The sequence below is a fragment of the Pectinophora gossypiella genome, chromosome 5 (genome assembly GCF_024362695.1).
Source record: "Pectinophora gossypiella chromosome 5, ilPecGoss1.1, whole genome shotgun sequence".
NCBI lineage: Eukaryota > Metazoa > Arthropoda > Insecta > Lepidoptera > Gelechiidae > Pectinophora > Pectinophora gossypiella.
In genome coordinates, this window is record NC_065408.1 from 6,341,953 (window position 1) to 6,369,552 (window position 27,600).

Consider the following 27,600-nt stretch of genomic DNA (forward strand, 5'->3'; position numbering starts at 1 on the left):
TCCCCATTTAAGCGCGGTAAGAACCCGTTATTATGTGTTTTAATTATGATAATAACCGCGTAAACTTAAAACAATGTACATAATTAATGGTGCAAATTTCTGCAGACGCCATCCAATTTCACTTTAAGCTATACCTGTCATTCTCCCATCTCTTTCGCTTCTTCCACTCTCATCAAAGACTGCTCGCCGAGTGGATCATTTCATTTAATATATTTGGGGGTTTTTGGCGTTCGGAACTCTAAAAAAAAAATGATTCTCATAGAATTCAAACCCTATATTTTACTTTGTTCCTTTGTAGTCCGGTCGTCCATCTGACTGTCAAGACCCTTATTCTTGGGAACGTATGGAAGTATCTAATTGAAACTATCGTCGAATACTAACATCTGCGGTTCCTTAAAGTTGTAAAAAAAAACAAGCTTCAAATAAATGCAATCCAAAGATATGGCCACTTGAGCCTTATTTTCTATCATTTCGCTTGGAAATCAACACCTTCGGGTACTTCTCAATTTCCCATAGACCTAGAAGAAGTAATAAGTCATAAGACAAGAAGGGTAGGTCTTACAGTACAAGTAAAGGGAAAGTCTGAAAATCGTTAATTTGGTTAGGTATCTTTGCTATTACAACATTATTTCTAGTTGCTAAACTAATCACGACCTATAATGTCTTTGAACGAAGTCTAAACCTACCGTAGAGATGAACGGGCAAAATCTTCGAGACGAGAACGCTAGAAGAAGCCCCAGTGAACAAGTCCGACTCGTGCTTAACCGGCTTTTTTGTTTTGCAGTTAGGAGTCGATGTATTATGTGCGAGTTGTTTCCTTGACATAGTCGTCGTAATCTATCTAAAACACCAATTCTAAGTGGCTTTAGGTGTTTTGAAACGACTTTATTATGCCTCGTATATTCGCTATTTAGCCTTAACAAATAAGTGCGTACATACAATTACGTAATAGGTAGTCAAAGCATCTCATTACTAGTAAAAAGTGGATCTTTGGGAAAACACCACAATGCTGATATAAATAGTGATGTCAGTAAAACGAATTGTATATTTTGATTAAGTAGCTTGTTGTGGTCTGACAACTCACGATGTGGCAATTAAATGTGGTACTTTTTGCGATTGTTGCTACGTCACTAGTTCCTGTTAAATCAAAGCGATATACAGACGGTAAAAACTTTGTAATTCATACTAGGTAATAATATTACTGAGGCTTGCCAAGGTTTTTCTTGCAGCTTCTTTTACCCGGCTATACAGGTTGTGAGAAACTGCAGTATTTTTAGGCGGATGACACGTTCGTTATGTAAAAAATGACGATTCAAAGTGTAACTATATTACCTGCTGAATAAAGATATTTTGAATTTGAATTATAACTGCGACACAGCAACATATTTAACTTAGCGTTGCAGTCACATTATATTTTGTGCTATACACCTCTTCTTTGGTTTGTTGTGTTCTTCTAACTGCCTTCAGCTCTGTCCTCCCTTCGCGACAACAGCTGGACCGATTTGGGTAAAAGGTGGCACGTATATTGATTGAAACCCAGAGACAGACGTGATTGAAACCCACAGTGAAGCAGCGTAGTGGAATATGCTCTATACCCCCTCCGGTTGATTAAGGGGAGGTCTATGCCCAGCAGTGGGACGTATTACACTGCTTTTGTTATGTTATGTGTTGTCGTCTTCTTCTTGTCGTTTCAGTATTTTGCCACTCGGACAGCATTTTCAGCATTCATCAGCTCCTCTCCTATGTGTTGTAACGTAAACAAACGCAGATGGACAACCAATCGAATTTAAACTCTATTTTTATCCTTTTCCTTATTCTAATTAACGAGGCTTTAATAATTTGAAACGAGTTATTTTTTCTACTTTGTTTACTAATGAACAATATTTTATAATATAACAAGATAACGGTATTGTTTTTTACCTTCAATAATTAATTGAAGCACGGTTAGAAGCGGGTACTTAGTTTATCTTGCGATGGTTGTACCTCCGACTACCCTAATTGGAATATAGCCGTCTGCTTATGTTATGTTATTATATTTTTCAGAGCCATGTGGTGTAAACGAAGAATTATCTGAATGTGCGAATAAGAATTGTTTAAATCAACGATGTGACACGCGAAGACAACCATTACCTTGTCCGCCTGTAACAACGTGCGAAAGAGGTTGTGTCTGCAAATATCGGTACTTAAGAGATGCCAGCGGTACCTGTATACCTGACAACGAATGCGTATACAGTAAGTATTCTTTAACCCGTGGCCTAGGCAAGTTGCAAAATTTAGACCGCTAGAATAGGATCAAATAAAAATCAATGTGGACTTTGGATATCGCGCGCGGTACGTTTCCATTCCTTAAAGGATTGATTTCCGAGTTAAGACTGTCTGACTGTCTTATTCTTCAATCAATCAATAATCCTTTATTGCACAAAACATATACACAAAACAAAACATTGTCCATAAAATAAGCACAATAGGCGGCCTTGTTGCTAAACAGCAATTTCTGCCAGCCAACCTTATGATGAAAGAAGTTTATGCATTGGAGTGCGAGATGGTGCAATAAACATTCCTTAAGTCTCAAACTATCCCAAAGCCAGATATATCTCAAACTTTCAAGGCCAGAGTGAATAGTCACCTTCTGGGCGAGCTCTATCTTAGGCCTCGTCAATTCCTCCGGGCAAGTCTGGGGCCAAGAGCAAACCCATCAAAAAATGAACTCCAAACCAAATGTTATCTAATTCGGTTCAGCAGTTTAAGCGTAATATACATACAGACGGACAGAGTTACGCATTGATAATATTAATTTAAAAATATATGTGGATAAACACTTAGCAACTGACACCAAGGCCAACCACATGGACGTTTACATACATAATAAATAATAGGTTCACGCCTTTTTCCACCGTTTACCTTATATCAATATTTACATGACGTCAACATAATGTTTAACATAAACACTTAACAAGCTTATAAACACGACACACTTTTTTGCCTATATGAATAGAAATAACATTTTCCCTATCTTGAAAAAAAATATTTAAATAATCAATAAATTATCTAATTGATTAATAATAAATAAATTTCCTGGTAGTTAATCAAATAAAAAATATAATATCCAATACACGTTAACAGTATAATAATTCAATAAAATATTTTTAATTCAGAAAAAAACAATTTAATTACATCGATAGTAAGAAAATAAATAGGTAAGTATTTTTATTATTATGAGGAATGGAAATATTGTAATAAAATAATGTATAAATATCTTGTTTTGCAATATAAAACACGTATAAATAAAATATTTAATACACAAAAAATGTAGGTATTATACTCGTATATCAGTTTTTAATGACGCATTAAACTATAGAGCAACACGGGCCTCCGTGACCGGAGACAGATTAAGGAATATACGTAGAACGGCAACTCTCCGCTCCCCCGCCAGCGCATGAGTTACATTTGCCTCACCCCATCACTCTTACTTTAGTATTCAATCATATGGGCGTCACACACACAGGATGCCCGTGTACGATAACGTCAATGTGTCTTGTGTTGGGTGTGCCGGAGATAGATATCATACATACTTATGTATTAAAAAAGTGGACCACCGTTTTTTTTTTTGCTTTCAATAGTTATCATCAAACAATTCAAAAAATATGTTTTACTTATTTAATATTAAAGACGATAGAACTAGAAGTGATTTTCATTTTATTTCTTCTTTTTATTAATTAAGTAATTGGGAATAGAGTCGTGAGCTTATGTCAACGACAATGTAGGTATCTGTTCCTATGTCTATTAAAATTATATTTCTTCCGTATTTTTTTATACGCAACTGTAACATAAACCTTCTTTTTCAAGAGCCCGAAGATTGCCGTGAGAATGAAGAATACACGCCCTGCACAGAAAAGGTCTGCCGACCAGAATATTGTTTCGAAAGAGGAAGCATCGTATGTGGCCCAGACGACCAGAAAAATGGAACTTGCACTCCTGACTGTGTTTGCAAAGAAGGATATTGCAGAAGCAATAGGGGCTTCTGTGTCTCTCTGAGCTTATTTCCTCCCTTCAATTGAATTGATTGTCTACCGACTTATTCTTTGATGTGCACAATAAATATGGTATACTATAATTTACACATTTAGTTTATTTTACCATTAAGAATATTTATTTTATTGAACACAAATAATGATGCCCGCTTCGGGACATCCAAGTCTCTCGCTAAAGTTCTCTTTATACCGTGTCACAGAATAAGGAATAAACTACGTATAGAATGGCAACTCTGCGCTCCCCAGCAGTGTCTGAGCTAGGTTTACCTCATCCCCCCTTGAACATAGTTTAGACTTGAATCGTATGGCGTCAAACGTCACACACACAGACGCGCCTGTACGATAACGTCAACGCGTGGTGTCTGTGTAAAACGAGGTTGTATAAGAAAAATATTTACGTAAATATATAAGGTCCCACGCATTTATCCTGCTTAGTCTCTTCTATCGTGTGGTTTACCAATCTCAGCAACCCTGGTGTCAGGGTTATTATCCGCGCTTCTCCCCCAGCAGAATCCTGAATGTGTTTTCAGACAGGTGGGACTCTCCCCTTTTAAACAGATGGATTTACGTCCACACTCACCTGGATAAATTAAACATTTGTAATATTATCATCCCCCCAGCATTATACCGTTTTTCACAGCGTCCGCTTACCTAACCTGAAGATTTGACAGGTCCGGTTTTTTACAGAAGCGACTGCCTGTCTGACATGTACCTTCAACCCGCGAAGGGAAAACCAGCCCAATACAGGTTAGGGCACATACCTCCGAAAATGTATTTCAATTTGGGTTTCCTCACGATGTTTTCCTTCAGCGCTGAGCATGTGATAATCATTTATGATCCAAACATGAGTTCGGAAACAAATTCGAAAATAATTGGTTTAGGGCTATGTTGGTTTCGAACCTGCGACCTCAAAGTGAGAGTCAAGCGTTCCACCAACTGGGCTACCACGGCTCATACATTTGTAATATTATAATTATACCATTAATTTAATTTAATACTAACGCTAGGCTGAGACACATTGTTACTAATACAATATGGATGTTATTACGTATTCCGAAATAAATATATTTGAATTTGAATTATAGAACTAATAGTCCCCTTATAAATATGATTCATGTATCAACTACGTACTTACATCATATTCGTAGTGTTTCGTTTTTCCTTTTGAGGTTCAAAACTACTAAAAAAGTTCAAAGCGTGTTTAGCGTTTTCGTATAACAAAATAAATTGGGTTCTGAAATTAAATGTTTAAATAAGTAGAGTAAATGGAATTTAGAAGTTAGGTTGGAATAGATATATGCATACACACATACAGATAGCTGTCAAACACATAACCCTCCGTTTTAATTCGGCGCAGTCGGGTTTAAAATTAATAATGGATCAGGAGACGGATGGGATCCTTGAACATTTGAGAAGATCAGACATTTGGGCGCAAAGTGCGAATTTCAGGGGAAAGTGCGTAATTACCCGATTAAAATTAATAATAAATTTCAAAGTTTCTCAATATTTATTCTTATAATAAGTATTTATCAAATCACTAAATACGAGATAAAACAAAGTCGCTTTTTCTGTCCCTATATCCCTATGTACGCTACGGATTTTCGTGCGGTATTTGCGGATAGAATGATTCAAGAAGAAGGTTTATATGTATAATAACATCCATTAAATAGTGGAAAAATACTGTTATTTTTGAGGTTTTTAATGTGATGTAGTAAATAATTTTATTTTATCATTAGCATTGCACCCAAGCGAAGTCGGGGCGGGTCGCTAGTAAAACATAATTCAAAAAAATAAATGGTATGTCTGAATTGTAGTAAGTAGAATTCCATGGTATCTGCCTGCCCCAGGAAATAGGCGTATGTAAAACAAAATTCAATACATACATACATTAACTCACGCCCATAATCCCGTGGGGTAGGCAGAAGAGATAACATTAGTCCATCATGTTAGAGGACACAATCCCTCTCTCGGTTTTTACGACATGCCCGGGAAGACAAGCAGCTGGACGTGTTCTATGTTTTTTATTTGATCCCAGAACAGCATAGAAGCAAAAAACAATAATCAATAATAATAATTAATCTGAATACATATTTTATCTCTCTCTCTCTATTTAAGAGCTGCGCTCTTGTCGGTGGAGTAACCGCCATTCCTCTCTTCTTCCCGCCAAAACCTTCACCTCCCGATACGACACGACCTGCACCTTCTCTTTTATTTGTTTCATAAATGTTATCCTAGGTCTTGATGGGATCTTGCCATTACATCATTCGGTAACAAGTCTTGTAGTGAACCAGTCGCGATGTGGAAGTCAAAAGTATTTGTATTGGTTGCTGTGGCTTTCGTGTGCTCCCTCGCCGGTATTCCGAATGCAGAACATCCTAACTACTCTAATGGTAGGTAAGAATAAGAGAATAAGGAATTTATCTTTTATTTCAAAATAGCGACCCGCCTCGGCTTCGCTCTGGTGCTATGCTTAGAAAAAAATGAAATCATTTACGACATCACATTTAAAACCTCAAAAATAACAGTATTTCTCTACTATTAAATGGATGTTATTATACATATATAATAAATCTTGAATCATTCTATCTATTTAAACTTGCATCAAAATCCGTTGCGTAGTTTTAAAGATTTAAGCGTACTTCTATAGGGATATAGGGACAGAAAAAGCGACTTTGTTTTATACTATGTAGTGATGCTTAACTATTTTATAACAAAACAACATTGGCACTTATGTCTGATTTTGTACACTTGTTTTGAAAAATGCTTCTTATATTTGGGGGCAAGGTAGTGCCCCCGCCAAAACGAGGAAAGCGAAGCGCAAGGGCAGGGACTACCTATATTTTCTCGATCATTAATTAATACGAGTACTTCCATCTACGCCTGTCATGGGTTATGAAACTACACACTTTGCACGGGTCGAAAAATATTTGCGGTTATTATTAATTATTCAAAAATACTTAAATGATTTCGTTTATTTAAAGAAATATAATTCAAATTATAAAATAATGAAATTATAGAATAAAATAATTTATTCGTTATTTGATTAATAAAAGATACATTGAACATTAGTGTAAATTAGTGTTTGTATATACAGTAAACATTATTATTTATTAAAATTATTAATATTTGTTTTCATTACCACTCTGTATTTAACAAGTAGGACGATTATCTAGATCGTGAGAGTTGGGCTTATTCCAATTAATGCTTACGTATATTTGCGACATTAATTGTTCACAACAAGAATAATTATTTCTAATGTATTGTTTATCGTTATAATAGATATTCATCTTTTTTCCAGAACCATGTGACAGCGCAAGTGAAGAACTTTCTAACTGCGCCAACGCAGTCTGCGCACATCAGTTTTGTTCTGAGAGAACTTTAACAATTGGTTGTCCGGGGGTAACTGAATGTGACAAAGGGTGCATTTGCAAGCCTGACTACTATAGAGACGTAAATGGAATCTGCGTGCCTGAAAACCAATGTTCCATAGGTAAAGTTGTAATATAATGGAGGGGTTTTTGAAAGGTACAATTTACCGCGCGATACTAGTATATCGCGAACTTCAATTGAAAGCCGTACGATGTTTATCTACGTAGAAGGTATTCGCTGCGTAGTTGCGATTACTACTTACTAATGTAATGTACTTAGTTAAGAGACTTTTTGTAATTATTTCTTTTTATTTTGGTGCAATAAAGTGTATTTGTATTGTATTGTATGTAAGTACGCAGTCGTTACATAACCTAAGTCAGGGGTCTTTGGCGGTTCAATAATAATCCTGACACCAGGATGAGGTTGGTTACCACCATCCGAGGGCGAAGGAACCCACACGATAGAAGAAGAAGTTGCGTTGGTATATTGTTGAAACGAATTCAACATCTGTGACTTTTTATATCGTTGACTTATAATGAATCAATTTGCTGCATTATTAAATGCTGTAGCAACCGTCTGATAAATGTGACAAGCAGTGCTTTTAGAGCCATACCTTACTAGGACATTATAGTGGTGCCACGGAAACGCCATCAACAAAATTTATCCAATTGACACCTGCTAAGGTAGCCCTCAAGAGATAGGGCCCTTACGCTTTTTAGAAATGGAATCATCCCCCACATTGACCCTCAGAACAGCATGAACAACACAATATTAAAAACAATATTATGAAGATTTGTGTCTGATAGATATAGCTTTCAAATAAAAAAAAATGTTTCTAATTAAGTACTTAAATTATATATTATACTTAGCTTCTATTGCTTTACAACAGTAATTTGTAGTGGAAAATGTACAAACAACAATTATTTTAAGGCAATATTTACTTTTCATAAATAAAATCCATCTGGATTTTTCTACTACAACGTTACAAATTGTATTTAAAGAAAGAAAATTAATTATTTTAGACAAAAGTTCCAAATTAGTAGAAAAAATTGGATTATATCCATAAGCTTAATTTAATTATTTCGGAACATTAACTCAGCTAAGTTATTGAGACTTTCCTACAATGTGGGGAACATCAGCACACTGATTTGCAGCTGTCCAAAAAACTAAACTAAATGTCTTTTCAGGGCCACAATGCGGTGAAAATGAAGAGTATACGCCTTGCGAGCCAAGAGTATGCAGACCACAAATTTGCGGTGAAATTGCATCACCGTGCAACCCGGCTAATGTTAAGGATGAAAATTGTTATGCCAATTGTGTTTGTAAAGAAAACTATGCAAGACGCAATTTATTTAGCCCCTGCATGCCTATATCCGAGTGCTAACTGCTGCGTGATACCATTCCTTATTCTATGCTGTTGTAATGCCTTTTTTACTGCATTCATTAAACAAGTTTATTTGACTTGACCCTTTTGTATGTTTGTTTATTTATTTTGTTTATTGATTTATTAACCCATAACAATTGAATCGCATTGCAATTTGGTGGTCAATTGCGTGTAAGGTATAAAAATATTAAAAAAACGTTTACTACAGACTACGGCCTTCTAATATTATAAACCAATTATATTTATTGAAACCAAAAGTACTTTCAAAAAAACTATTATTTCATACACAATAACGCCGAAGATTTCGAGAAAAGATTTTCGTTATGTTACAGATTTTATATTGTGCTTATCTTAAGGGCCCAGTCTTCGAATGCAGCATTCAGAACTTCAATATTTCACCTTTCTACGCCTCTAATACTTATATCATGTATATTCATACTCAGTAAACGGTAGGTAAAAAAAATATCAACAAAAACTTGCTCCGAGATATGGAAACGACATACAAATAATAATAATAATAAAAACACTTTATTGCACACAAATTTACAAAACATTTATAGGATAAACTTATACTAATGTGGGCAAAGGCGGCCTTATAGTTAATCTTATAGATAATATTTACCTTATACATATAACACACACACACGTCTGAAAATAAAATAAATAATAATAATAACCAACCATCACTTCGAAACTTGTCATAACTGAGGTTACGAAGTGACGTACTTGAAGTGAAAAAACTTGTCTTCTTCACCAGCCCATTAACGTCCCCACTGCAAGGGCACGGACCTTCCCTATGGATGGATAGGGAGATCAGGCCTTAAACCACCACACGGGCCCAGTGCGGATTGGTGGTTATTAACGACTGCTAATGCAACCGGGACCAACGGCTTAACGTGGCTTCCGAAGCACGGAGGAGCTCGAGATGAAAACTTCTCCTAATCCTGATTATTTTCTGCTAAATTGGTAGATGTAGGATTCGAACAACGGATGTTCACTTATATCGGGGTATTGCTGCCTCTGGTAACTTGCTCCCTTTTTTCTGCCTCTGGTAACTTGCTCCATTTATACTACACAGCAAAACCAAAAAAGTAAATTAAAACACCTTTTTTTTTGTAAGCATAAAAATACACGTGGCTTCTTTCTGGTGGCCAATTTACACCAAAGTAAAGTTGCCAACAGCGTGGACGGCAATCAAAAAATCGGCATTTGATAGTTTTTGATGACGTCATAATTCATTATTTCATACAACGGACAAATCCCAACCCAACCATCGTATCTCTTTTTCAATTTTTTATTCAAAAAATATACACTGCAGTTTTACAAAAATTATGTTTCGCCAAACTGCAAAACAAAACAAAATGCTGCTTAAAATGTTTTTTTCTGAAATGGAAAAATGTTCATAAATGAGGAATTTTTTTACTAGGCATGACCCCTCAGAATCAATTTCTTGGAATGAGAATCACATCAACAAAAAAATATGTGTTTCCACTTATAAAACGTGATGGGATCTGGTTTTCATGCCATTCCGTAACAAGTCTAGCAGTGAATCAGTCGCGATGTATAAATCAAAAGTATTTGTGTTGGTTGCTTTGGCTTTTGTGTGCGCCCGCGCCGGTATTCCGGATAAGAGTCAGCCTAACTACTCAAATGGTATGTAAGATTAAACGCATTAATGTTATTTTCTCTTGTACTAAACGTATATATTTTTTAAATAAAAAAAAACTCACGAAAACAAATATGTATCTAATTATTACAAATATTTATTTCAAGGTTGAAATTGAATGATAGACTTGTTTTTTTTTTGGATCGGGTTTCGGTCTTCCAGTAAATACACAAATCATTTTTATAAAATATAAAATAATTTATTCGTTATTTGATTAATAAAAGATACATTGAACATTAGTGTAAATTAGTGTTTGTATATACAGTAAACATTATTATTTATTAAAATTATTAATATTTGTTTTCATTACCACTCTGTATTTAACAAGTACGACGATTATCTAGATCGTGAGAGTTGGGCTTATTCCAATTAATGCTTACGTATATTTGCGACATTAATTGTTCACAACAAGAATAATTATTTCTAATGTATTGTTTATCGTTATAATAGATATTCATCTTTTTTCCAGAACCATGTGACAGCGCAAGTGAAGAACTTTCTAACTGCGCCAACGCAGTCTGCGCACATCAGTTTTGTTCTGAGAGAACTTTAACAATTGGTTGTCCGGGGGTAACTGAATGTGACAAAGGGTGCATTTGCAAGCCTGACTACTATAGAGACGTAAATGGAATCTGCGTGCCTGAAAACCAATGTTCCATAGGTAAAGTTGTAATATAATGGAGGGGTTTTTGAAAGGTACAATTTACCGCGCGATACTAAGTATATCGCGAACTTCAATTGAAAGCCGTACGATGTTTATCTACGTAGAAGGTATTCGCTGCGTAGTTGCGATTACTACTTACTAATGTAATGTACTTAGTTAAGAGACTTTTTGTAATTATTTCTTTTTATTTTGGTGCAATAAAGTGTATTTGTATTGTATTGTATGTAAGTACGCAGTCGTTACATAACCTAAGTCAGGGGTCTTTGGCGGTTCAATAATAATCCTGACACCAGGATGAGGTTGGTTACCACCATCCGAGGGCGAAGGAACCCACACGATAGAAGAAGAAGTTGCGTTGGTATATTGTTGAAACGAATTCAACATCTGTGACTTTTTATATCGTTGACTTATAATGAATCAATTTGCTGCATTATTAAATGCTGTAGCAACCGTCTGATAAATGTGACAAGCAGTGCTTTTAGAGCCATACCTTACTAGGACATTATAGTGGTGCCACGGAAACGCCATCAACAAAATTTATCCAATTGACACCTGCTAAGGTAGCCCTCAAGAGATAGGGCCCTTACGCTTTTTAGAAATGGAATCATCCCCCACATTGACCCTCAGAACAGCATGAACAACACAATATTAAAAACAATATTATGAAGATTTGTGTCTGATAGATATAGCTTTCAAATAAAAAAAAATGTTTCTAATTAAGTACTTAAATTATATATTATACTTAGCTTCTATTGCTTTACAACAGTAATTTGTAGTGGAAAATGTACAAACAACAATTATTTTAAGGCAATATTTACTTTTCATAAATAAAATCCATCTGGATTTTTCTACTACAACGTTACAAATTGTATTTAAAGAAAGAAAATTAATTATTTTAGACAAAAGTTCCAAATTAGTAGAAAAAATTGGATTATATCCATAAGCTTAATTTAATTATTTCGGAACATTAACTCAGCTAAGTTATTGAGACTTTCCTACAATGTGGGGAACATCAGCACACTGATTTGCAGCTGTCCAAAAAACTAAACTAAATGTCTTTTCAGGGCCACTGTTCGCGATGATTGACTTTTTTCTTCTTAGTGAATGACATTATAGTGTAATTTATATTAATAGACGATCAAAAGTGAAATTTTGTTTGGAAACCTTGTTATCTTCATTTAATGTGTATGTTAGAGTGAGACGCCATGCGTAATAGGGACAAAGAATCGTGATAGAAAAGGACCTAAAGAGCAGGACAGACTACAGAACTTGTGATTGGAGGAAAATGATTTAGATTAAGTTTTGTTTTTGTGCTATTTTGGTATCATTTTTACTTAGAGATGTAAGGTTTTTGTTGGATAATTATTGTTTTCTATACTTGATCACTTGAAATAATATTGTCATCTGTAGTTTTAAGTATGCACTTTTAAATAAAACTTGTCTTGTTCGTGTTTTTCATTTACCTAAAGAAATACATTGGAAAAATGATCCACTTTTAAGGGGCTTCACCCCAAATAGTCATGAAAATTCTGTATTAGTAAAACAATTTTAAAGAGAAATGTTATTTATAATGTATATTAATTAGGAAAGATAAGGATCATCGATTTAGGATAGTTTTTGTTTGCATATTCTTATTAGAAAAATAATTGTAAGAGGAAATATGTCGATCTTATAATGAAAATAAAGAACAGAGAAGTGAGGCACAACTAGGAGTAGAGTAGGTACGTCATTCATATATAAGGATGTCATTTCCAAGTAATCGGGTCAGTTGGTTCCTATCGCGCGCGCATACTCGACGTCTCCAGGCTCTCCTGCGGTGCCTCGCTCCTCAGAATTTGAAGATTTGTAAGAAGCATTTTTATTTCCCTGTTGCGGCGATCAGCACCCCCTCGGTGTAGGGCGTTCATGGGCCTTGGTCAGCTTCAGGTTGGCCATCTAGTCTGTACGTCCAGCACATTTGTTGGTCCTTCGAGCCGGATTTGCTGCAGCAGGGAAATAGAGATTATTGAAGATGCCTATTACAAGGAGTAAAGGAAAATTAGAGGAGCGCGGCCCGGAAGAAGCTCGAGACATATTACACGCATCGACATCCGCGTCCGCGTCCGCGATCGCAACTGAACCGAAGGAACCAACTGAACCAGTATCTACAATCGCGGCCACGTTAGACCCGAGGCAAGAGCTTTCGACCGCGGCATACGTTTCACCGACTACGCTCCGCCACATAACGTACCACGCCCCCCCGCGTTCGCCGTCGCGTATCCGGGATGCGTCGCCTGCGCTCGGCAGTCTCTCGTCGTCCGCCGCGCAGACTGCACAGGTGCGCGCTCGTGCGCGCGCTCGCGTCATCGATCGGTCGCGTATGGATCTTCCGCTCCCCGCGCCCCCGCCCTCGCATAGGGTCCCGTCGGTAGGCGGATCGATAAAGTCACGTGAGAAAGCGATACTACGAGCTCGTGAAGAAGTATTGAAGATTAAATTGGAACTTGCGGAACTCAATTTAAGAAGAGCTCGTGAAGAATCGGAAAATGAAGACGATTCAGAAGGATCGACAATCCCCGAACGGGAAGAATATGTTGATACGTGGCTGAAAGAAACTAATCGAGAACGGTCGGTCCCACCACCGCCGTCGCAGTTGATAGAAGGAGCCCCTCTTCAGACGACTGATCCCGTGAATGACGGGCGAAATCTTGTATCAGCGCCGAATGAGGGACAAACTGCAATTGAAGAAGAGCCACCACTAATCAACATTGAAGAAGAAAAAGAGAAAAAAGAAACACAACGAAACGAAAGAAGATCAAGAAGAAAGCTAGATATATCAGAGCTAGCATCGGCGATAGCCCTCGCAGCCCGCGCCGGTCAATCAACACCCGCGCCGCGGTATATATCCGAATTACCGTTATTTTCGGGGGCTCACCACGAATGGCTGTCATATCAAGCTGCTTACAACGAATCAAGAAATTATTACAGTGAAGTTGAAAATATCGCAAGGCTCAGAAGAAGTCTAAGAGGGAGAGCACTCGAAGCAGTGAATTCGTTATTAATTGCGAATCCCAAGCCAGATGAAGTGGTGAAGGCATTGAAGACAAGATTCGGCCGGCCCGACGCAATCGCAATTTCAGAGATTGAAAAGTTGAGAAGTTTACCGCGCTGTAGTGAAGCCCCAAGAGAAATATGTGCCTTCGCGGGGAAGATAAGAAACAGTGTGGCTACACTACAGGCATTAGGAAAAGAACAATATATGTTCAACCCGGAGTTAGTGCGTGTTATCACCGACAAGTTACCATCGATTCTGAAGTTTAGATGGTACGAGAAATCGAGTCGGGACAAGAAAGAACCGGATTTAGTTTGCTTCGCGAACTTCATTGATACAGAAGCGGATTATTGTAGCCAATTTGCGCCGCCGGAACATGTGGACATGAACGATAAATTCAAACAACGTGCAGTTCAGAAAATTCATACTCAAGTGATACAAACGGACAAACCAGTGTTAACGTGCCCGGTATGTGATAAATCTCATTTAGTTCAAAGTTGTGACGTTTTTAAAAATTCCGATATAAACAATAGATGGGAACTCGCTAAAAAATATAAACTGTGTTTCAAATGTTTACGTGTTCGAAAGTGGAAACATTCGTGCAAAATACAACAGTGCGGAGAACAGGGATGCCGTGGCACACATAATAAACTATTGCATAACCCGCGATCAGGAATTAAAACAATAACAGTGGAGACAAATTCGGAATGCGTAACTACGGCTCGTGCGGAAACAAAGGCATGTACATACCTGAAGGTGTTACCAGTGCGTGTCAAAGGACCGGCGGGAGCGATGTCCGCCCTCGCCCTCCTCGACGACGGGTCAACGGTGACTTTAATCGAAAGTCAAATGGCTGAGAGGATTGGAGCTGAAGGCGTCGAGGAGCCTCTCATCATCGAGGCGATTGGTGACACCAGGATAAGTACACCGAGATCAAAACGAGTAAAGATCGAAATAACAGGTATGAATAATTACTCTATCACTTTAAGTGCTCGAACAGCGAATAGCCTGAATATTTCTCCACAAGCCGTTAGTCCCATTGATATTGTCGATTGTGATCACTTGAGAGAATTTAGAAATGAAATTATATATGAAGGCGCCAAACCGACCATTTTAATCGGGCAAGATAACTGGAATCTGCTTATAGCTGATCAGATTCGAATTGGCAAAAAGGGACAACCTATTGCATCACGAACACCACTTGGATGGGTGCTTCATGGGACCAGGACACGCTCATTAGGTCAGTTAGTTGATTATGTAAATAGAATTACCGAGGTTAATTATTGTAATAATGATAATGATAATGATTGTGCAAATCAACTCTTAAAACAATATTTCTCATTGGAATCCCTGTTGGTCAACCCGAAACGTCCGCATTCTGACCCCGAGATGAGGGCAGAAAGGCTACTCCATGAAAATACTAAGCGGAGGGATGACGGCCGCATTGAAACGTCGCTGTTATGGCGCCGTGATGATATTGTTATGCCAAATAATTATGAAAATGCTTACCGTCGTCTTCTCTCAGTGGAGAAGAAATTAGACAGGGAACCAGACTTGAAGGTAAGATACCACGAGGAGATGAATGCACTGATCGAGAAAGGATATGCTGAGCCTGCCCCGGAAAACTCGACACCTGGACGTACTTGGTATTTGCCCCATTTCGAAGTTCGTACCCCTGCCAAGCCCGGTAAGGTGAGAATAGTACACGACGCAGCCGCTAAATATCGTAATGTGTGCCTGAATGATCATTTGCTTACTGGTCCAGATTTACTACAGTCGCTGCCCGGTGTCTTGATGAGGTTTCGACGCCACCCGATAGCCGTGACGGCTGATATAGCTGAGATGTTTATGCAGGTGAAAATAAGGGAGGAGGATCGTGACGCCCTGAGATATTTGTGGCGCGGTAACGACCGCGACGGGCCGCCACGTGAGTATAGAATGTCATCATTAATTTTTGGTGCATCCAGCTCCCCCTGCACAGCTATATTCGCGAAAAATTGGAACGCGAAAAGGCACGCGGACACACACCCTGAAGCGGTAGCAGCGATAGAAAATCATCATTATATGGATGACTATTTGGATAGTTTTCCCACTGAAGAAATTGGAATTGAAACTGCTTTATTGGTACGTAATATACATAGAGAGGGCCACTTTGAATTAAGAAAATGGAATTCCAATTCGAAAAGGATTTTGCAAGCTGTCAAAGGAGAACAACATACGGAGACGGTCAGTATAGGTCCGAGCTTGAACATGGAGAAGGTGCTCGGCTTAGTGTGGAGACCGGAAAGTGACAACCTTGAGTTTAATCCACATCTAGCTAGAGTTCCACCAGTCCTATTGGAAAATAAATCCCCTACGAAGCGAGAGGCTCTGAAAATTGTTATGTCTCTTTTTGATCCATTGGGCTTAGCCTCACCTGTAACAGTGAGAGCTAAGCTAGTTTTACAGGAGGCATGGAGACGAGGGACTGGCTGGGATGAAGTCCTTGACGACGACCTGTCAGAGAGATGGGGCAGATGGCTGAATGATCTCCGAGACGTGTTGCGCCTCACTATACCACGGTGCTACAAGGGATACAGCACCGCCGCGAGGATCGAGATGCACACGTTCGTCGATGCAAGTGAGGTCGCCTACGCTGCCGCAGTTTATTGGAGGATAACGACCCCAGATGGTGAGGTACATTTATCATTAGTATTAGCGAAGGCACGCATAGCACCTGTGAAGATAATGTCCATCCCACGTCTCGAGTTACAAGCTGCTGTACTGGGAAGCCGTCTTGCCGCCTCAGTTTTAGAAGAACATCACATAGAAATAGAATCGAAAACTTATTGGACTGATAGTAAGACTGTGTTGACTTGGATAACATCAGGATCGAAATCTTATAAGCCTTTCGTAGCTCACAGAGTCGCTGCCATCGAGGAGCATACAGCAGTGAACGAGTGGCGTTGGGTACCGAGCCGCCTCAACGTGGCAGACATCGCCACACGAGAGACAACCCCCTCCTTCACGCAAGCCAGTCCCTGGTTCACCGGTCCTGACTTTCTACGAGAGGGTGAGGCTACCTGGCCTCACGATAAGCCACCGCAACTCGAGATCACCGGTGAGGAGAGGACCATGATACTTACCGAGGTAAGAGAGAGGGCGAGAGCCAGCCAGGCGATTCCTGACCCATCACGTTTTTCGCGGTGGGAGAGGCTACAGCGCGCCACTGCTCGAGTATTACAATTCTTAGCGCTCTGTCGAGTTGAGAGAACACACTACAAAAGGACTATGAAAAAAGGCGATCAAGACCCTGATTGGAAGAAAACAAGCGCACGTCGAGTTTCGAAACAGAGACCTGTACTTGTTTATGATAACGATGTTAAAAATTTTCTGCCCTTAGATGCTTTGTTTATTCAACAAGCGGAGACTTTGTTGGTACGGGCGAGCCAGGAGGAAACGTTCCCTGAGGAGGTGCGGGACGTAGAGGACGACAAGGTGGTATCTTCACATAGCCGACTACGTTTGTTACCCATAGAGATGAGAGGTAAACTTTTATGTATACGTAGTAGAATAGCAGCGGCTGAAGATATATCGGAACCGACCCGCAGTCCTCCTGTGTTAGACGGGAATCATAGAGTGACTCGTTTGTATATAGATTGGACACATCGCTCTCTACATCACGGGGGAGTGGAGATGACCATAAACGAGATACGTCAACATTATTGGGTCATCAAGCTACGCACGACAACGAGGTCTATTGTGAAGAGCTGTTTAATGTGTCGTATTAGGAGAGCGACACCTCCAGTGCCTGCGACTGGAAATCATCCGAGAACGAGACTTGCTCATCATCAACGTCCGTTTACTTTTACGGGCCTCGATTATTTTGGACCGTTATCTGTTACAGTGGGCCGCCAACACCAAAAGCGCTATGTAGCGCTTTTCACCTGCCTGACCACTCGGGAAGTCCACCTCGAGGTCGCCGCCAGCCTGAGCGCCGACTCCGCGATCCTCGCTTTGCGGAGGATGATAGCGAGGCGAGGCTGTCCGTCTGAGATTCACTCAGACAATGGGACCAACATGCACGGAGCCGACCGAGAGTTGCGACGCGCGCTTCAAGATGAAGCGTCGCAGCGCTCCATCACGTGGCGATTCATCACGCCCTCTGCGCCCTTTATGGGGGGTGCATGGGAGCGCCTAGTAAGAACCGTGAAGACTGCCCTGCTGAGCGTCCTACATGAGAGACATCCGAGAGAAGAGGTCCTCGCTACTCTGCTCTGTGAGGTAGAGTACTCCGTGAATAGCCGACCTCTCACGCATGTGTCGGTAGAAGCCACAGACGATGAAGCCATCACACCTAACCACTTCCTGTTGGGTGGTTCTGCTCGTGTCCCACTGCCTGGGACTTTCACCGAAAAGGATATAGACCATCAACTACAATGGAGGAGAGCTCAATACTTAGCCGATCTATTTTGGAAGAGGTGGCTAAAAGAATATTTACCAGAGCTACAATACCGGCGGGAGCCACATGGTCGGGGTCCTTCCATACAACTCGGGGACCCAGTCCTGATAGTAGATGGACAGCTTCCGCGCAACACGTGGCCGCGAGGCCTCGTGGTTGCAGTCTACCCGGGCGCTGACAACGTCGTACGAACAGTAGAGGTCCGCACAGCTGGTGGACTTCTAAAAAGGCCCGTTAAGAAGTTGGTATTGCTACCAAAATGATCGCTCACGCAGAAGAGGACTGCAGAGCCCCGACGAATCCGAACTCTGCACGGCGGGAGAAATGTTCGCGATGATTGACTTTTTTCTTCTTAGTGAATGACATTATAGTGTAATTTATATTAATAGACGATCAAAAGTGAAATTTTGTTTGGAAACCTTGTTATCTTCATTTAATGTGTATGTTAGAGTGAGACGCCATGCGTAATAGGGACAAAGAATCGTGATAGAAAAGGACCTAAAGAGCAGGACAGACTACAGAACTTGTGATTGGAGGAAAATGATTTAGATTAAGTTTTGTTTTTGTGCTATTTTGGTATCATTTTTACTTAGAGATGTAAGGTTTTTGTTGGATAATTATTGTTTTCTATACTTGATCACTTGAAATAATATTGTCATCTGTAGTTTTAAGTATGCACTTTTAAATAAAACTTGTCTTGTTCGTGTTTTTCATTTACCTAAAGAAATACATTGGAAAAATGATCCACTTTTAAGGGGCTTCACCCCAAATAGTCATGAAAATTCTGTATTAGTAAAACAATTTTAAAGAGAAATGTTATTTATAATGTATATTAATTAGGAAAGATAAGGATCATCGATTTAGGATAGTTTTTGTTTGCATATTCTTATTAGAAAAATAATTGTAAGAGGAAATATGTCGATCTTATAATGAAAATAAAGAACAGAGAAGTGAGGCACAACTAGGAGTAGAGTAGGTACGTCATTCATATATAAGGATGTCATTTCCAAGTAATCGGGTCAGTTGGTTCCTATCGCGCGCGCATACTCGACGTCTCCAGGCTCTCCTGCGGTGCCTCGCTCCTCAGAATTTGAAGATTTGTAAGAAGCATTTTTATTTCCCTGTTGCGGCGATCAGCACCCCCTCGGTGTAGGGCGTTCATGGGCCTTGGTCAGCTTCAGGTTGGCCATCTAGTCTGTACGTCCAGCACAGCCACAATGCGGTGAAAATGAAGAGTATACGCCTTGCGAGCCAAGAGTATGCAGACCACAAATTTGCGGTGAAATTGCATCACCGTGCAACCCGGCTAATGTTAAGGATGAAAATTGTTATGCCAATTGTGTTTGTAAAGAAAACTATGCAAGACGCAATTTATTTAGCCCCTGCATGCCTATATCCGAGTGCTAACTGCTGCGTGATACCATTCCTTATTCTATGCTGTTGTAATGCCTTTTTTACTGCATTCATTAAACAAGTTTATTTGACTTGACCCTTTTGTATGTTTGTTTATTTATTTTGTTTATTGATTTATTAACCCATAACAATTGAATCGCATTGCAATTTGGTGGTCAATTGCGTGTAAGGTATAAAAATATTAAAAAAACGTTTACTACAGACTACGGCCTTCTAATATTATAAACCAATTATATTTATTGAAACCAAAAGTACTTTCAAAAAAACTATTATTTCGTACACAATAACGCCGAAGATTTCGAGAAAAGATTTTCGTTATGTTACAGATTTTATATTGTGCTTATCTTAAGGGCCCAGTCTTCGAATGCAGCATTCAGAACTTCAATATTTCACCTTTCTACGCCTCTAATACTTATATCATGTATATTCATACTCAGTAAACGGTAGGTAAAAAAAATATCAACAAAAACTTGCTCCGAGATATGGAAACGACATACAAATAATAATAATAATAAAAACACTTTATTGCACACAAATTTACAAAACATTTATAGGATAAACTTATACTAATGTGGGCAAAGGCGGCCTTATAGTTAATCTTATAGATAATATTTACCTTATACATATAACACACACACACGTCTGAAAATAAAATAAATAATAATAATAACCAACCATCACTTCGAAACTTGTCATAACTGAGGTTACGAAGTGACGTACTTGAAGTGAAAAAACTTGTCTTCTTCACCAGCCCATTAACGTCCCCACTGCAAGGGCACGGACCTTCCCTATGGATGGATAGGGAGATCAGGCCTTAAACCACCACACGGGCCCAGTGCGGATTGGTGGTTATTAACGACTGCTAATGCAACCGGGACCAACGGCTTAACGTGGCTTCCGAAGCACGGAGGAGCTCGAGATGAAAACTTCTCCTAATCCTGATTATTTTCTGCTAAATTGGTAGATGTAGGATTCGAACAACGGATGTTCACTTATATCGGGGTATTGCTGCCTCTGGTAACTTGCTCCCTTTTTTCTGTCTCTGGTAACTTGCTCCATTTATACTACACAGCAAAACCAAAAAAGTAAATTAAAACACCTTTTTTTTTGTAAGCATAAAAATACACGTGGCTTCTTTCTGGTGGCCAATTTACACCAAAGTAAAGTTGCCAACAGCGTGGACGGCAATCAAAAAATCGGCATTTGATAGTTTTTGATGACGTCATAATTCATTATTTCATACAACGGACAAATCCCAACCCAACCATCGTATCTCTTTTTCAATTTTTTATTCAAAAAATATACACTGCAGTTTTACAAAAATTATGTTTCGCCAAACTGCAAAACAAAACAAAATGCTGCTTAAAATGTTTTTTTCTGAAATGGAAAAATGTTCATAAATGAGGACTTTTTTTACTAGGTATGACCCCTCAGAATCAATTTCTTGGAATGAGAATCACATCAACAAAAAAATATGTGTTTCCACTTATAAAACGTGATGGGATCTGGTTTTTATGCCATTCCGTAACAAGTCTAGCAGTGAATCAGTCGCGATGTATAAATCAAAAGTATTTGTGTTGGTTGCTTTGGCTTTTGTGTGCGCCCGCGCCGGTATTCCGGATAAGAGTCAGCCTAACTACTCAAATGGTATGTAAGATTAAACGAATTAATGTTATTTTCTCTTGTACTAAACGTATATATTTTTTAAATAAAAAAAAACTCACGAAAACAATATGTATCTAATTATTACAAATATTTATTTCAAGGTTGAAATTGAATGATAGACTTGTTTTTTTTTTGGATCGGGTTTCGGTCTTCCAGTAAATACACAAATCATTTTTTTTTTCAGAGCCTTGTGACAGCGAAACCGAACAATATTCCGAATGCGCCAACGCACATTGTGGTATTCAGCAGTGTGCTAGAAGAACGCTAGGAATTGTCTGTCCGTCTGTACCTGCATGTTTCAAAGGCTGTCTTTGCAAGTTTCAGTACTTGAGAGACGTAAACGGGACCTGCGTACCGGAAGACAAGTGTTCCATAGGTACCTACGTGTTATTTTTTTGTCAACTACCTTCCCGCGACCGAACTTCCCAAAGTGGACCTTAGCCTCCGACCCTAAAAGTCACTATTCCCTTTAGGGGGTTAAAATACAAAGCACCTAAAAAGCATTATGACGTTTGCGCTTATAAGAAAAAGGAAGTGCGCAATTTCGACAAAATAGATATCAAATAGCAATATTGCTTTTTGAGGTGAATTCCTTTAATATGTCATTTTAATCCGTCTATCAAGCTACGCTTATATAGCTAGTCAACCTACGCTTAGCGTGGTTTTATCTAGTTCATAAGTACCTATTTTAATCTTATAAATGCGAAATTCTATCTGTTGCCTTTTCACGCCAAATAGAACATGACTATATATTTGTGAGAATTATATTTTTACATTTAAAAATCTTAAAAATATATTTGTGGCAACATTGCGGATTTACATTGATAAACGATAGAAACATTATAGTCAATAAGTGAAAAGTTATAAAACAAATGCATAACAATAAAAACTACTTATTGTAATATTATATTGTAAACCAAATACTAAGACTATTATATTGACCTACATATTCAAAATATACCAACCTACTAGTTTGAAATATATTTTGATATCTTTCCAGGGCCACAATGCGGTGAAAATGAAGAGTACACGCCGTGCAAGCAAAAACTTTGCAGACCATATTATTGCGGTGATGCTACGTCACCGTGCAACCCAGAAGACGTTAAGGATGATGATTGTTCGGCCGATTGCGTTTGCAAAGAAAACTATGCAAGAAGCACTACGACTGGTTTCTGCGTGCCTTTAAGCGAATGCTGACATCTGTACTTAAAGTTTTTTTAATTTCCTAACATTTAGTACAATAATTTGCAAATTATAAATGAAAGAAAATAAAAACATTTTTGAAGTAGATACCTAACATTTATTTGTTACCTGAAACATGTCTATGCGAAATGATGAATGGTGATGATGTACTACGAAAATGTCACAGGAGACGTTCTAATTCCTCAAATTATAGCAGCCAATGACACTCATTCTGGTTCTTCAAATTTTTCAGACATAGGTAAAAAAGGAAATTAGCCCAGAATCAGAAATATCTTCAAGCTTGTCAAGAGACCTCAGGCCACTTGTAAAGGTCATCGTGAGGAGACCAACATTCCCGATAAATACGTTTTGAAGGCTGGTTTTGCCTTTGTGGGTTGAAAACTCAGACAGCCAGTCATACCCCCAAGCTTTATCCCGTTTTCCCAGGGTCCGTTTACCTAACCTAAGAATTTAACAGGTCCGGTCTTTTACAGAAGGGACTGCTTGTCTGACCTTCCAACTTGAAGGGAAAACCAGCTCGATATATATTAGATCACACAGCTTTGACGCGCATTTCTCGGTAATGTAGGTTACTTAACGATTTCAGACAGGCAGTCGTTTCTGTGATAAACCGGATCTGTTAAATCTTAAGGTTAGGTTAGACACGGGATAATGCTAAGGAGATGAAGACAAATGTATTGCTCAAAACCATACGGCATTTATAATGTATTAGGTATAAAATATGCCATCACCCGAGCACGATCTTTCAGCAATAGGTGGACTTCAATCAATCTGCAATATAACGTGCTGGCTGTGATTTAGGTACTTAAAACTTACATAACTGGTTAGTATATTGGGGCTTTAAATTATAAATAATGCATTGTTATTCACGATACCAATGGCAGCTTTTTAAAACGTTACCAGCATTTATACTAGTTACTTATCACAAATAATGAAAAACGATCTATTTATGACATAAATACATAACACAAAATACGGTTGGTATATGGAACCGATATCTCATATAAATAACATTGAAAAAACTGTATTTTCCGGTTGTCTATTAAGTCAAAAGTTAAGCAAAACAAAAGTTAAATAAAAACACGTTTTCTTGTAAGTAAGCATAAACAATAATACACTTGGCTTCATGATATGTGATATTAGGGTAAAGTTGCCAACAGAGATTGCGGTCCACAATATAAAAAATGGCGTTTGATAATTTTTGCTGACGTCATAATTAATTATTTCATACAACGAACGGACAAATCCCAACCGAACCGTCGTATCTGTTTAAAATGTCTTTTTTTCTGAACTTGAAAAAATAATTCATAAATCAGGACATTTTTATAGATTACAAGTACAAGCACCTTAGAATCAAATTAAAATCAACCAAAAAAATATGTGTCTCCACGTATATAACGTGATGGGCTCTTGTTATTATGCCATTCCGTAACAAGTCTAGCAGTGGATCAGTCGCGATGTGGAAATCAAAATTATTTATATTGATTGCTTTGGCTTTTGTGTGCGCCCGCGCCGGTGTTCCGGTTGAGTATGAACCTACCTACTCAGATGGTATGTAAGAATAAGCGAATTAATGTTAAATATTATCCTTTTTATCAAATGTAAAATAGTAATAATAAAACACTTTATTACACACAAATTATATTTGTTTATTTATTTTTATGTATATTTTTTTAAATACCAAAAATCCTATGAAGACAAATATGAACCTATGTAAACAAATATTTATTAAGTAGAAGGTTTTCGCCTCGAATCGAAATATATAAAACATAACATAAACAGCCTATATACGTCCTACTGTTGAGCACAGGCTTCCCCTCAGTCAACCGAGGAGGGATGGAGCATACTTCACCACGCTGCTCCACTGCGGATTCGTGGAGGTGTTTTTACGGCTAATAGCACGGCATCATCTTATTTTTCAGACAATCAGGTGATTCAAGTCTGTAAAGGATGCTTACCAAACAAAGGACAGTCTCACTAAGTGATTTCAACAATGTCCCTATCGGGAATCCAACCCGTACCTCCAGATCGTGAACCCTCTAACTTACTACAATACGAAGGCTGTGAAACAAATATATTTATTTTTAATTATAAATACTTGTATCAAAGTTTTAGATTAACGAACGGATTTCGGTCTTACAATAAAAACACAAACTATTTTTTTTTCAGAGCCTTGTGACAGCGAAACCGAACAATATTCGGATTGCGCCAACGCACATTGTGGAAATCAGCTATGTTCTACGAAAACGCTAGGTGTTTTCTGTCCGTCTGTAACTGCATGTGACAAAGGCTGCCTTTGCAAGTTTCAGTACTTGAGAAACGTAAACGGGACCTGCGTACCTGAAGAAAAGTGTTCCATAGGTTCGTCCCTCGGCACAAATTTCCAAAGTGGATCTTAGCCTCCGTCCGACCTTTAAAGTCACTATTCCATTCCGAGCGGTTAAACCGTTAAAAGGCAAAGCATCTAAGAGCAATTTTGCAATTTGACTTATAAAAGTTCGCAATTTCGACAAATGTGAAATAAATAGCAGTATTGCTTTTTGAGGTGAATTGCTTGTGCCTTTAGCCCCCCCCCCCCCTGTCAGTGCTGTCTGCTGCCAGTCACCCCACGCCCTAGCTCAGTGTGGATTTATCTAGTAAATAAACTACACTACTACTACTACTTGTAGTACCATAAATGCGAAACTGTCTGTGGCCTTATCACATCAAACTGGATTTGTATATTTATTTATGACAGTTATATTTTTACATCTAAACGCTCGTAAAAATATTTGAATATTTGTGGCAACGTTGCAAAGATATATTAATAAAATATAGAAACATTTTAGTTAATAAGAAAAGGATATTAAATAAATACATATTTTTTTTGCATCAAATTAAATTATATTATATGAAATTAAGCAAAAATAATTATAAAAGTCCAACTAGACGCTTAAGGGTTTTGAGTCTGACCTGCTCCAAATGAACCTATTACATTAGCAACACATATTTTAGCATATATTTTATAATATAGAAATTAATATACAAACGGATATTTGTCAACAATATAATATTACATAAGCATATTTACTCATATTTAAGAGTACAAAATGCTTATGTAATATTATATTGTCAACAAAATATTAATAAAAATACATTGACTATATAATATTCACAATATACCTATTAATTTGAAATTTTGATATCTTTCCAGGGCCATAAAGCGATGAAAATGAAGAGTTCACGCCGTGCAAGCAAAAACTTTCCAGACCAAATTATTGCGGTGACGTCACCTCACCATGCAACCCAGAAGACGTTAAGGATAATGATTGTTCGGCCGATTGTGTTTGCAAAGAAAACTAGGCAAGAAGTACGTCTGGTTTCTGCGTGCCTTTAAGCGAATGCTGACCTGAAAACTTACAGTTTTTTTTAATTTAATTACATTACATACAATAATTTGTAAATTTTAATGTCAGAAAATAAACACATTTTTGAAGTAGATGGATAACATTTATTTATTTGTTAATTTAAACAATATGATGTAGGTTTTTACATAAATAATCTGACTCGGACGGAACTTGAATTGAACCCGCAGCTCTTGTCAAGCCGGGATGAGGGTGTTAACCATTACACCACTGGATCCTACTTCGCCCATGCGAATTGATGAATGTGATGATATTTTTATAACATAGTATAACATAACCAGCCTATATACGTCCCACTGCTGGGCACAGGCCTCCCCTCAATCAACCGGGTATGGAACATACTCCACCACGCTGCTCCAATGCAGGTTGGTGATATTTTTATATAAAAATATATTGCATTTGAACTAAGTACGGTCACGAGCATTAATATGTATACACTTTGGTACCATGTCACATTAACTTTTTTGACTAATTGAACTGTAAGTCTCAGTAAATGTCAAATATGTTAGTGCGACAGAGTCCTAAAGTGGGTACATTATATTGCTCATGACTGTACTCTAGAACAACACAACACAACTTTAACAGTTTTGGCAATGGGCTCGCGTCCTATTACATGGCACTTAAACGTAGCTCGCGAGAAATGGGTGTATACTTACAGGCGTCAAACATAGCCGTAAAATGTCAAATAATTTAACAATATATTTAATATTAGCTCAGACAAACTATACACATCACACTATTCATGTTGAATTATTGATTAAAATTGCTAACAATTAATATTACTTATTAAGTCCCTATAAATTCACGCGATAACCCAAGCACATTATTAAAAAATATGTACACCTTTTCACTATCGAATTATGCGATTACTAATTGAAATATCATTGTAGTAAAACGCTGACCATTTCATAAATAAATTATGTGGAGAATTAGTCCGTTATTACTGTATAGTTTTGTTGCGATTATATTATGTTTTGTTGTTATAATGGGTAAGTAAGTATTCTTCCAGATTGACTTAAAAAATAGACTGACCGAAAGCACACACTTTATGAGTATGTGTGTTTGAATTAGTATATAATATTATGTGTGTGATTGAGTGTCACAAAATAAAAGACACAAAACTGAAAAGTTTTTACTGTTTATGAGAGGGTCGCCTCACCATCTATACTATGCCATCTAACGACCGTCAACTAAAATGCCAGTCAGATTTCTGTGATTATGTCCCCGTGGAGATTCCACCCCGAGATCAAGAGTAGCTGCAAGTACCTAGTCTTCTGTTTATTTGTAAGTCTGCCCGCCCGACTACAGATTACGACCGTGAATTTATGT

General features: G+C 38.1%; 1 protein-coding gene across 15 annotated transcripts; it reads left to right on the forward strand.

The window, feature by feature from the left end:
* LOC126366823 (uncharacterized) lies at positions 1-26,345 on the forward strand. 15 transcript variants are annotated; one of them, XR_007566401.1, is made up of 9 exons: positions 1-16; positions 2,044-2,232; positions 3,847-4,103; positions 7,330-7,521; positions 8,588-10,437; positions 21,849-22,040; positions 22,665-24,418; positions 25,037-25,228; positions 26,061-26,345. XR_007566401.1 is itself a non-coding variant. In XM_050010113.1 (3 exons), exon 1 carries the CDS (start codon positions 13,126-13,128, stop codon positions 18,847-18,849), a length of 5,724 nt encoding a protein of 1,907 aa, XP_049866070.1. In that variant the 5' UTR covers positions 12,966-13,125; the 3' UTR covers positions 18,850-19,686; positions 25,037-25,228; positions 26,061-26,345. The 15 variants fall into 15 exon arrangements, 2 of the variants coding, with proteins under 2 accessions (XP_049866070.1, XP_049866071.1); XR_007566406.1 differs by lacking the exons at positions 1-16; positions 21,849-22,040 and adding exons at positions 1,015-1,164; positions 10,920-11,111; XR_007566399.1 differs by lacking the exon at positions 1-16 and adding an exon at positions 1,015-1,164.
* Positions 26,346-27,600: the final 1,255 nt, after the last annotated feature.

Coding starts and splice junctions, on each gene's coding strand:
- LOC126366823 (XM_050010113.1), top strand. CDS start 13,126: ATGCCTATTACAAGGAGTAAAGGAAAATTAGAGGAGCGCGGCCCGGAA.